This window comes from Bos indicus x Bos taurus, chromosome 4 (genome assembly GCF_003369695.1).
Source record: "Bos indicus x Bos taurus breed Angus x Brahman F1 hybrid chromosome 4, Bos_hybrid_MaternalHap_v2.0, whole genome shotgun sequence".
Classification (NCBI taxonomy): domain Eukaryota; kingdom Metazoa; phylum Chordata; class Mammalia; order Artiodactyla; family Bovidae; genus Bos; species Bos indicus x Bos taurus.
In genome coordinates, this window is record NC_040079.1 from 107,353,764 (window position 1) to 107,366,488 (window position 12,725).

At 36.7% G+C, this 12,725-nt stretch overlaps 1 protein-coding gene across 11 annotated transcripts in view; it reads right to left on the minus strand.

The window, feature by feature from the left end:
* Window positions 1-12,725, minus strand: part of PPP1R9A (protein phosphatase 1 regulatory subunit 9A) — a 347,199-nt gene that overhangs the window by 127,971 nt on the left and 206,503 nt on the right. For all 11 annotated transcript variants that reach the window (XM_027540128.1, XM_027540136.1, XM_027540135.1 and 8 more), the window contains exon 5: window positions 10,927-11,031. In XM_027540128.1, the coding sequence (XP_027395929.1) occupies window positions 10,927-11,031 (105 nt within the window). The remainder of the gene's footprint in view (window positions 1-10,926; window positions 11,032-12,725) is intronic.

A 12,725-nucleotide genomic window follows, 5' to 3' on the forward strand; every position in this document is an offset into this window, starting at 1 on the left:
TTAACTGTAAGCATTAGTTACTAGAAATTAATTTTCTATCTAACTCAATTCTGATTATATAGAACTTTATTTACACTATAGTTCAACGTCAAAAGAAGTAGTTGAATTATTTAAAAAACACTGCCTAACCCTGACATTAACCTACGTCAAGGACATATTTTTTTTAAATGTTACATCCTTTCAAGAAATGACATTTCTCTGTTTAATAGTTAGCTCTGATGCCTCAAGTTTTTTTATGGGGGGCGGGGGGCGGTGGTAAACATTTTTAAAACTTTCAATTGGAGGATAATTGCTTTACAATGGTGTGTCGGTTTCTACCACATAACATCTTGAGCCTCCCTCCCACCCCTCTAGATCATTGGTCAGCCATGAAGAGGGAAAAAGGATAAACCTGGACTACATACATACAGTCTATAACCATAACTATAACTGTTATATAGAGTGAAGTTAGTCAGAAAGAGAAAAAACAGCATATATTAATGCACATATATAGAATCTATTAATAGAAAAATGGTACAGATGAACCTATTTACAGGGCAGGAATACTGGCTCAGGTTTAAACATTTACACACACAAATATTAAAAAGAAGTTTTTAAATGTTAATTTGTATATAGTAACACCAGAAAAAGTCTCATTAAGCCAAAGTCTCCTTTAAGTAGTTTCCTGAAATCCCTACTGTCTTTAATATTCTATCACCAGTTGCTGACCATTTTCATGTATGAAAGTGTTAGTCTCTCAGCTGTGTCCAACTCTTTGCGATCCCATGGACTATATAGCCCACCAGGCTCCTCTGTCCATGGACTTCTCCAGGTAAGAATCCTGGAGTGGGTTGCCATTCCCTTCTCCAGGGGATCTTCCCAACCCAGGGATCGAACCTGGGTTTCCTGCATTGCAGGAGGATTCTTAATCATCTGAGCCAGCAAGGAAGCCCATTTTCACATATACAAGTGTAAAAATTTACTATCCATGATCCCAACTTTAGAGTGGCTGCTCGCCTTATCTGAGGGAAAGGGGATGGTCTTACAAGTGAGGCAAATACAAAATCTACAGTAACTCACAATCTCCATGATGTGACATGACCATGAACATGACAATGCTCTCACTGCCCTCCGTTATTTATGACACTCCACCACAAAACCAAGGCTCTTTAAAAAAGTGAAACTCTCAATTTCCCCTTGGGTTATCATGGAAACAAACATTCTCATTAAAATGATGTTAATGAATTGAAAACATTTCAATATTCAATGCATTTCAAGTGGAAATCTCAAATACACAATGATATTAAGTAAAAAGTATTTTTTAAAGCTCTCATATTTAGAAATTACATACCCAGGAGAGAACCCAAAATAAACATGAGCATGTCTATAAAAATCTCACTTATCATTCACTTATATTTTCTTTTGAGTATTTTAAACTCTTCCAACAAGGACAGAGGAATATTTAAGAATCTCAGATTAATTTGTTTTCTATTGTCTGTGACTACAGTTTCTATAAAATCCTAACCTTTAGAAGCATTTTATGGCTTAATGTCAAAAAGTAGTTAAATACATTCACTGGAGATAAAAGCATGATGAATGCATAGTGATTGAGGATAAGTAGTAGGTACTTGCCAGAAAGCATTTAAAATTTAATGTGAATGGTGCTGACAAGCAAACATCCAATTTATTAGAAATTTCTCATACAGAATCACAATTTCTACTATAGCATCACTTTCCTATAACAGCTTCCTTTCAGCACAAAGAAGCCTGTCTGGAGTTAAAAACAGCAGCTACTCTGCATTCTGGGCTTCCCAGGTGGCACTAGTGGTAAAGACTCCCACTTGCCTATGCAAGAGACATAAGAGACACAGGTTTGATCCCTGGGTGGAGAAGATCCCCTGCAGGAGGGCACAGCAACCCATTCCAGTATTCTTGCCTAGACAAGCCCTTGGACAGAAGAGCCTGGCAGGTTAGAGTTCATAGGGTTGCAAAGAGTCAGACATGGCTGAAGCAACCTAGCACACACACAATCCGTGTTCCAGAGTTCATTCTTTCAAATGTTTTACAATTGTTACCATGTCTTTTCAATGTTTTCTATTTTTTAGGCAAAAGTTTTTAGAATCTTTCATATATAGAAGGAAAAATGTTTAGACCTCTCACCATCCAAAGGTCAGTCTTTCTTAAAATGTCTCAAGGTTTTTAGGGTTCTTCTTAAGTCAGGGTGTGCAACATTAACACATATTATGGAATAACATTAATCTGTCTGCCTATCCATCCATCTGTCCAACTAGTTCTGTCCAACTAGTTACTGATCACTATATAGCAGGCAGCCGCTAAGCTGAATTCAAGTAATCTCTGTATTCTTACATTTATGTCCTGTGGAATTCTCTCCCCTTGAGTGTGGGGTGCACTTGTTGGGTTACTTTTATCAAATAAAATACAGAACTGATGGGATGTCACTTCAGCAAAATGAAAAATGACAGACTGCATCTTGGCTGAATCCACTTGGCTGGATCCACTCCCTGGATCACTCCCTCTAGGGAATCTAGTTTCCATGTTGTGATGAATCTCTGTAAAGGCTCCCACAAGAAAGCTGGGAAGCGGATCACAGAAACTATGAGATAATAAGTTTGTTGTTCCAAGTCGTTAAACTGGGGAGTGATATGTCATGCAACAATAGGTACACCAACTATGCCAGGCACATAGTAGTAAACAAGACAGTCAAGTCCCAATTAAAGCTACAGCCCCAAAACTTGATTTCCTAAAAGTTATGTTGCAAGTCCATGTTTGAAAAAGGAAAAAAGTCCAGACATAAAGAATTTTATATAGATATATATTTTTTTCTAGTAAGAACCCAATAATAAAATATTTTAAAAATAAAAGTATAAAGCACAATAAAATGTACATATTGCTAATGAAATTGTTTGACTGCATCTGCCTTCTTAAATAAACATGATCCTCCTTTATAATCACCATCACTTCAATATAATTAGTTAGCATAGCACTTTTAAAGTTACCTGTAACTATTATCACACATTTAAAAAATCAGTTTTACTGAGGTCAAATTTATTTACAACAAAATTTACCAACCTTAAATTCTATAATATGTTTTGATAAATATGTATACAGTTGTATAACAAGCACAGTAAGCACAACAGAGTACATTTTGTCACCTCACAAATGTTCCCTTTTTATTCAATGCATTTTAAATGGAATCAGGCAGGGTAAAGCCTTTTGTGTCTTGCTTTTTACTCAATATAAATGGTTTTCAGAGCCATACATGGTGTTAAATATATTGGCATATACATTTATTTAATATATAAACAAATAAATATATATTCATTCCTTTGTATTGCTAAGAAATATTTCAGTGTATGGAACATAATACAATTTGTAAATGCATGTATCAGTTAAAGGACATTTCATTTCTTTCCAGTTTGGAGCTTTTGGAATGAAGCTCCTATGAATGTGTGAGTGTGAGCCTTTGGGTAGGTATTTCTTTTTATTGCTCTTGAGTAAATAGCTGGGAGTAGAACTGCTAGCTGGTATAAGTGTATGTTTAACTTTATAAGAACTTGCTAAACACTTCTGAAAAGTGGTTGTGTTATTTCATTAACCCAAGATCATAAAGATTTTTGCCTGCTTTCTAGAAACTTTTTTGTTTCAACTGTTGCACTAAGGCCTATGATCAATCATGAGTTAATTTTTGTACACACCATAGGAAGAAGGTCATTTTTTTTTTCATGCGGTTATCCAATTGTTCCAGCACCATTTATTTTTTAAAAAGATTGCAATTTTCCCCACTGAATTACCTTGGTGCATCTGTCAAAAATCAATTGTTCTGTCTGTGCAGGTCTATATTGAAACTGTCTATTCTGTTCCATTAATCTATATTTTTATCCTTATGCTTAAACCAGACTACTCTGACTAGTGTAGTTTTCAGACAGTAGAAGTCCTCCAACTTTGTTCTTTGTAAAAAATATTAATTTCTCCAAAAAAGCCTGCTGAGATTCTCACTGTAATTGTCCTTTTATCTGAAGATTAGGGGTAACTGAAACCTTAACACTACGAGAGCCCATACCACACATTACCTTTGGGCTTCTTGGTACCATGCCCATAACCACAGTAGTTTAAAATCTGGAGATCAACAAGTCCTGTGAAATCCAGTAGACGTATTATAGGGAAGACTGTGTCTGATTCCTCCATGCCCACTTCTTCAATGCTTGTCTTTCTCAGCCTACTGTCGTTGTGTTATGTCACTTCTGAACATAAACTATTTAAGTCCTATGAGTCCATTCTTTAATCAATTACTTAAAGTAATTAACATGATCAGTGGAGAAATAACTCCAGAAAGAATGAAGGGATGGAGCCAAAGAAAAACAACACCAGTTGCGGATGTGACTGGTGACAGAAGCAAGGTCCAATGCTGTAAAGAGCAATATTGCATAGGAACCGGGAATGTTAGGTCCATGAATCAAGGCAAATTGGCAGTGGTCAAACAGGAGATGGCAAGAGAGAACGTCGACATTCTAGGAATCAGCGAACTAAAATGGACTGGAATGGGTGAATTTAACTCAGATGACCATTGTATCTACTACTTTGGGCAAGAATCCCTTAGAAGAAATGGAGTAGCCATCATAGTCAATAAAAGAGTCCAAAATGCAGTACCTGGATGCAATCTCAAAAATGACAGAATGATCTCTGGTGTTTCCAAGGCAAACCATTCAATATCACAGTAATCCAAGTCTATGGAACGCTGAAGAAGCTGAAGTTGAACGGTTCCTTGAAGACCTATAAGACCTTTTAGAACTAACACCCAAAAAAGATGTCCTTTTCATTACAGGGGACTAGAATATAAAAGTAGGAAATCAAGAAACACCTGGAGTAACAGGCAAATTTGGCCTTGGAGGACAGAATGAAGCAGGGCAAAGGCAAATAGAGTTTTGTCAGAGAACGCACTGGACATAGCAAACACCCTCTTCCAACAACACAAGAGATGGCTCTACACATAGACATCACCAGATGGTCAACACCAAGTTCAGACTGATTATATTCTTTGCAGCCAAAGATGGAGAAGCTCTAAACAATCAGCAAAAACAAGACCAGGAGCTGACTGTGGCTCAGATCATGAACTCCTTATGGCCAAATTCAGACTTAAATTGAACAAAGTGGGGAAAACCACTAGAACATTCAGGTATCAGTCAGTCAGTCAGTTCAGTCGCTCACTCACATTTGACTATTTGTGACCCCATGAACCGCAGCACGCCAGGCCTCCCTGTCCATAACCAACTCCTGGACTTGACCTAAATCAAATCCTTTATGATTATACAGTGGAAGGGAGAAAGAGATTTAAGGGACTAGATCTGAGAGACAGAATGCCTGATGAACTATGGATGGAAGTTCATGATATTGTATAGGAGACAGGGATCAAGACCATCCCCAAGAAGAAGAAATGCAAAAAAGCAAAATGGCTGTCTCAGGAGGCCTTACAAATAGCTGTGAAGAGAAGAGAAGCCAAAAGCAAAGGAGAAAAGGAAAGATATACCCATTTGAATGCAGAGTTCCAAAGAAGAGCAAGGAGAGATAAGAAAGCCTTCCTCATCAATCAATGCAAAGAAATAGAGGAAAACAACAGAATGGGAATGACTAGAGATCTCTTCAAGACAATCAGAGATACCAAGGGAATATTTCATGCAAAGATGGGCTCAATAAAGGACAGAAATGGTAGGGACCTAACAGAAGCAAAAGATATTAAGAAGAGGTGGCAAGAATACACAGAAGAACTATACAAAAAAGATCTTCACAACCCAGATAATCATGATGGTGTGATCACTCACCTAGAGCCAGACATCCTGGAACGTGAAGTCAAGTGGGCCTTAGGAAGCATCACTATGAACAAAGCGAGTGGAGGTGATGGAATTCCAGTTGAGCTATTTCAAATTCTAAAAGATAATGCTGTGAAAGTGCTGCACTCAATATGTGAGCAAATTTGGAAAATTCAGCAGTGGCCACAGGACTGGAAAAGGTCAGTTTTCATTCCAATCCCAAAGAAAGGCAATGCCAAAGAATGCTCAAACTACTGCACAACTGCACTCATCTCACACACTAGCAAAGTAATGCTCAAAATTCTCCAAGCCAAGCTTCAGCAATGTGTGAACCGTGACTTCCAGATGTTCAAGCTGGTTTTAGAAAAGGCAGAGGAACCAGAGATCAAACTGCCAACATCTGCTGAGTCATCGAAAAAGCAAGAGATTTCCAGAAAAATATCTATTTCTGCTTTATTGACTACGCCAAAGCCTTTGACTGTGTGGGTCACAATAAACTGTGGAAAATTCTGAAAGAGATGGGAATACCAGACCACCTGACCTGCCTCCTGAGAAATCTGTATGCAGGTCAGGAAGCAACAGTTAGAACGGGACATGGAACAACAGACTGGTTCCAAAGAGGAAAAGGAGTACGTCAAGGCTGTATATTGTCACCCTGTTTATTTAACTTCTATGCAGACTACATCATGAGAAACACTAGGCTGGCAGAAGCACAAGCTGGAATCAAGAATGCTGGGAGAAATATCAGTAACTTCAGATATGCAGATGATACCACCCTTATGGCAGAAAGTGAAGAAGAACTAAAGAGCGTCTTGATGAAAGTGAAAGAGGAGAGTGAAAAGGTTAGCTTAAAGCTCAACATTCAGAAAACTAAGATCATGGTATCCAGTCTCATCACTTCATGGCAAATAGATGGGGAAACAGTGGAAACATGGCTGACTTTATTTTGGGGCTCCAAAATCACTGCAGATGATGATTGCAGCCATGAAATTAAAAGATGCTTACTCCTTGGAAGAAAAGTTATGACCAACCTAGACAGCATATTAAAAAGCAGAGATGTTACTTTGCCAACAAAGGTACATCTAGTCAAGGCTATGGATTTTCCAGTGGTCATGTATGGATGTGAGAGTGGGAATATAAAGAAAGCTGAGCGAGAAGTGATGCTTTTGAACTGTGGTGTTGGAGAAGACTCTTGATAGTCCTGTGGACTGCAAGGAGATCCAACCAGTCCATCCTAAAGGAGATCAGTCCTGGGTGTTCATTGGAAGGACTGATGTTGAAGCTGAGGGTCCAATATTTTGGCCACCTCTTGTGAAGAGCTGACTCATTTGAAAAGACCCTGATGCTGGGAATGACTGAGCGCAGGAGGAGAAGGGGACGCCAGAGGATGAGACGGTTGGATGGCATCACTGATTCATTGGACATGAGTTTGGGTATACTCCGGGAGTTGGTGATGGATAGGGAGGCCTCCCCACTCCAGTATTCTTGCCTGGAAAATCCCGTGGAGTCCTTGGGGTCACTAAGAGTCGGACACGACTGAGCGACTTCACTTTCACTTTTCACTTTCCTGCATTGGAGAAGGAAATGGCAACCCACTCCAGTATTCTTGCCTGGAGAATCCCAGGGACATGGGAGCCTGGTGCACTACTGTCTATGGGGTCGCAAAGAGTTGGACACAACTGAAGCGACTTAGCAGCAGCAGCAGGGAGGCCTGGCGTGCTGTGGTTTATGGGGTTGCAAAGAGTCGGACATGACTGAGCAACTGAAGTGAATTTAATTAACATGATTAGTATAGTACTCACCATAATTTCATTAGGATCACTTAGTTTTAAATGCTATCAATAAAACTGAGGAAATACTAGTGTTTTTCCAACACTTTGAGCCATCCCTGAGCTTCTAATCCTCCAGGAACATAGCCTGGTTTGAGTTGAACCACTTCTTCACAGTGGCCTAATATGGTTTAATTCATATAAATGATGTAAGGTTGAAAAAAAATATATATATATGCCCTTAGAAGTTATCATATTAAAAATATTTATCTTATAATTTCTCTAATATGTCAAAATTGGGACTTCTATGAGGCTTTCATTAGGACTTATTAGTTCATAAACTCAGGTACAGCAATTCCAAGTTTAAAAAGTAATTAGACTAAGCTCAGATAAAAGTGATTCTCTGTAACTGTGGGTGAAATCAACAGAATTTCACTGTGTGGTTTTGATTCATATCCAAATGATGGTACCAATTTCATCTGCATTTCCAGGAAATAAGTTAAAAAAATCAATCTTAGTGATTAAAATATAATCATGTCCAAATCTCAGGTTCAACTTACTTATCAATACTAGTTTCTTATCTTTCTCCTTCCAGGCTCTCAAAGCCATGAGTTTCATACCTTCGTTCCTGATCTGTACTTAGTAGTTTGAAATATTCAAATTAATTTAGTGATTTCTTAGATATCCCTTTTAAAAAGTAGATTTTAGGAAACGGTAATGTGATAGCTATCTCCCAATAAATAAGAAATATAGAACCATACATGCTTTAAACCCTCAGTTTAAAAAGTTTCATTAAAAATATATATCTAACATTTTTCATCCCATTTTTGGTTTCCCTGGTGGCTCAGACCATAAAAGCGTCTGTTTGCAACGTAGGAGACCCAGGTTCCATCCCTGGGTCGGGAAGATCTCTTGGAGAAGGAAATGGCAACCCACTCCAGTACTCTTGCCTGGAAAATTCCATGGTGGAGGAACCTCGTAGGCTACAGTCCATGGGGTTGGAAAGAGTCAGACATGACTGAGTGACTTCACTTTGACTTTTCACTTTTGTATTAATGTCTTATGAAGAACTACCAACTAAAATAAATTCAGAGGATTCAGGTGTTATTTCTGATAAGTTAAAATGAGAAAAGTCTTTTTACTTACATTCAATTATGACCCTGAGTTATACATCAATCTAAACCTAGGGTTAAATAATTTGAGGGAATAAAGGAAGCTAAGGGTTCCATTTTGATATTAAGTTTTTTACAAATTAAATGAGGAAATTAAATACATGCCTTTAAAAAATTAATGTAGCATGTTCTGTAAACTTGAGGTTAAAAAAAAGTGGTATGAATGATGAATATTATCAGGAAGAAGAGATCACTAGGAAACAGGGAGATCAAGGAGGATTTCTTAGAGGGCAAAGGAGCTGAAATACGGTCTTCAAGATAAGTATTTTAAACAGAAAGTATGGAAGAAAGAAATTTATAATCCATGTTTGAAAGATGATGACTACACTAGTCATACTGTACTAGAGCATGAATATAGGGAGAGGTAGGTGTTAAGACAGGCTTCCCTGGTAGCTCAGTTGGTAAAGAATCCACCTGCAATGTGGAAGACCTAGGTTCGATCCCTGGGTTGGGAAGATCCCCTCGAGAGGAGTATGGCAATCCACTCCAGTATTCTTGCCTGGAAAATCCCAATGGACAGAGGAGCCTGGCGGTCTACAGTCAACGGGGTCACAGAGTCGGACATGACTGAGCAACTAAACACAGAACAGCTGGAAATTGTATTGTTTCTATTATTAATAAAGTTATGGCTTCTTGTTGGAAGAAAAAAATTAAGACGAGGAACATAACAAAGGAAGAATTATTATTTCTACCCACAAGTCTTAGTTCTACTACTCAAGTTATGTAGAATGAGTCGATTGCTTTTTCCATGATAGGTCTTTACTTAAAAACTGCTTTTATGTTCTTCCATTAGAGGTAAAGATGAAGACAGATTAAAGAAGGGAGAGACTGAAATCATGAGACAATTAAGAAGCCATTTGCCATCTGTACAAGGCTTGAAATGAGTACAAAATTATGAAGGGAAAGAAAGGGGTGGCTATGAGTCTATGTAACTACAAACTTTTTTCCAACTGAGAAATGTTCTTATAAGTTGGACATATTTCTTACTTATTTCACTTTAACATTTACTGCAAAACATAATGAGCAGCTTCAAAACCAAGTTCTACCCTGACACAGAAAAGCACTGTCTAAAGAACAGACGGTAATTCTACAGAGACAATTGCATTTACTGAGGGACCAGCCCATGCAGCTCCAAATTTTCCCTGCACTCTTTCTAATTATTTTACATGCTTTTCTTAGGATGATGCATATTCTTGAATCATTGACATAGCACTCACAGAAGTCATTTAGGCTAACATTCCCTACATTAAAGGACGTTTCCAATTGAAAAAGTCTAAATTATAAAATGTAAACCTGTGCTTGTGCAACATAAAATATGCTGTAATAAAATCCTGTTACTCTCTTTATAGCAATATTAACTCATCAATATTTTCAGAATATTTGGCAGTTTCATTTTGAAGGTAACACTAAAATACACTCATAATTATACACAGTAAATAATGTCCCCTCACGTGCTTCTTTATAGGACTTATGGAAAAGGATAAGGCATGAGCAATACTACATTAAAAAATAAGTACCCTGTGACCAAAATTACAAGTTATTAAAACCTCGACTTTAGTTGGCACAGAACTACTTTATTTGTTTTCTAGACTATAAATTTTAGCACGTCAGGGCTAGATATAAATTTAAGGTTCCAAATAATGTATAGTCTGTCCTATTAAGTTGGAAAAGTTATAGTTTATCAAAGATTAGTCTTGCCATTCTTTAAAACAAGAAAGAGATTTTAAAATGCATTTATCAACCTTAAATCATTCCGCCTACTTGTCTTAAGTAACATGTATCACTGGATATATGTATAATCGTTTCAATTTACTGCATAACTGATTTTATTGAAGGGATCTGGGGCCTAAATTCATATTTACTGAGAAATTCTATCTTCCTTGAAATTATTGCTGTATTAGCAATGAAAAACACTAACACAGTTCAGCAATTAACCACACTGATACTGTATATTTCATATCTTCATGTCTTTCTAGAATATTATTAATACAATTTTTAGTCTTATTAACTTACATGAACTAATCACAATAAAGAAGGAAAAATTTTAAACTAAAGACAAGTTTTTAGTATTTAGATAAAATTCTTCTGGTAATTATATATATTTATAGGTACAATTAGAGAGAAAACTAAAATTCAACAAATTATCAAGTAATCAAATTGTATATATCTCAAGCCACATACCTGACATTGCCCTTGGTGTTTCTTAGAACTGTTGCAGCAAAATTCTGTGTGACACCCACCAAGCTGATTCCATCCACTTCCACAATCTGGTCATTGACTTGTATTCTTTGGGAAAAGGGAAAAAATTACCCACAATTAGTTTTACTGATAATATATTCCCACTCGCAAAAAATGAGTTGACAAAATATTTGATTTTTAAGATACTCTTACTGATTCAAAATTTATCTCCAAGCCCCAGATCTTTGTCAAAGGTTTTTATCTATTTGGGAGCTCAAACCATTTCATTTAAAAAAAATTTCATGAACCCTAGAAAGGAAAAAGCCCTTTGAAATCTTGACCAGTGAGTTTTTGTGTTTCTTGGACTACTTAACTTGTTCCTGAGGTTGCAGAACTGAAGCTACAACTTCTCTGTGCTGTAGTAACTGAGAGAAGCCATGACCTCACTATGTGAGCACAAAGTATGTTCCTAACTTAGAAGGGTCTCAATAAATTGAATTATAAAGCCTCTGAAATTAAAGGAGTGATAATCTAATTGGTTCATAGAGAACAGTAATCACTTATTTTTATTTGCCTTGGTTTATATGACCTGGGGCCAAAAAGACACTATAAATTGTGCTGCATTTTGACAAAACTCTCTCAGTTTTAAAGGACTGTTCAAAAGATAATTTAAAAAGAACGCAATCTTCTACTACTAGAGTTACATAGAATGAGTCTCAATTCCTTTTTCTATGATAGCCCTTCATGTATTTGAAAAATGCTTTTATGCTCCTCCATTTAGGGGTAAAGGATGAGAAGGACACTGGAGAAACTAAAGTCATGACAGAGTTAAGAAGTCATGTGCAATCTGTACAAAGTTTGAAATGATAAAAGCACAAAATTATGAATGAAAGTTCCTTTTACATCACATTCTCATCAGCATTGTACATATTTTAGATTTTGGCCATTCGACTAGGTGTCCAGTAGTATTTCTCACTGTTTTAATTTGCAATAATTCACAGATTGGAAGAAAATTTTTATATATCATATATCTTACTTGGGGCTGGTATCTAGACTATTATAAAGAATACTTACAACCCAATAATAAAATGACAATCCAACTTAAAAGTAAGTCAGATATAGAAAGAAAAATACCATATGATCTCACTTACCTGGGAATCTAAAAAACAAACAAAAACCACCAGCTCATAGATACAGAGACAGACAGATGACTGCCATAGATGGGGCTGGGGCATGGGCAGAATCGGAGAAGGGGGTCAAAAGATACAGTCTTCCTGCTATAAAATGAGTCATGGGGATATAATGTACAATGTGGTGACTACATTTTTGTAGTATTTGTATTGCGTATTTGAAAGTTGTCGAGAGTAGATCTTAAACATCCTCATCACAAGAAAAACATTTTTATAACTATATCTGGTGATGGGATGTTAACTAGACTTCTTGAGGTGATCATTTCACAATGTATGTAAATATCAAATCATTATGTTGTATACCTGAAACTAATATAATGTTATATGTCAATTATAGCTCAATTTAAAAAAATAAGCAAAGGGTCTGAATAGGCATTTCTCCAAAGAAGAAACACAGAAGCAAATAAGCATATGTAAAAGGTGCTCAACACCATTAGTCATCAGGGGACTACAAATCAAAACTAAAGCTAGATACCTCTTCATAGTTACTAAGATGACTATGATCAAAAGACAGATAGTACCCAAACTAACACAGCACTGCTAATCAACTACACTCCAGTACATATATTAAGAAAAAGACAGATGGTAACTTTAAATGGAGCATAACCTATA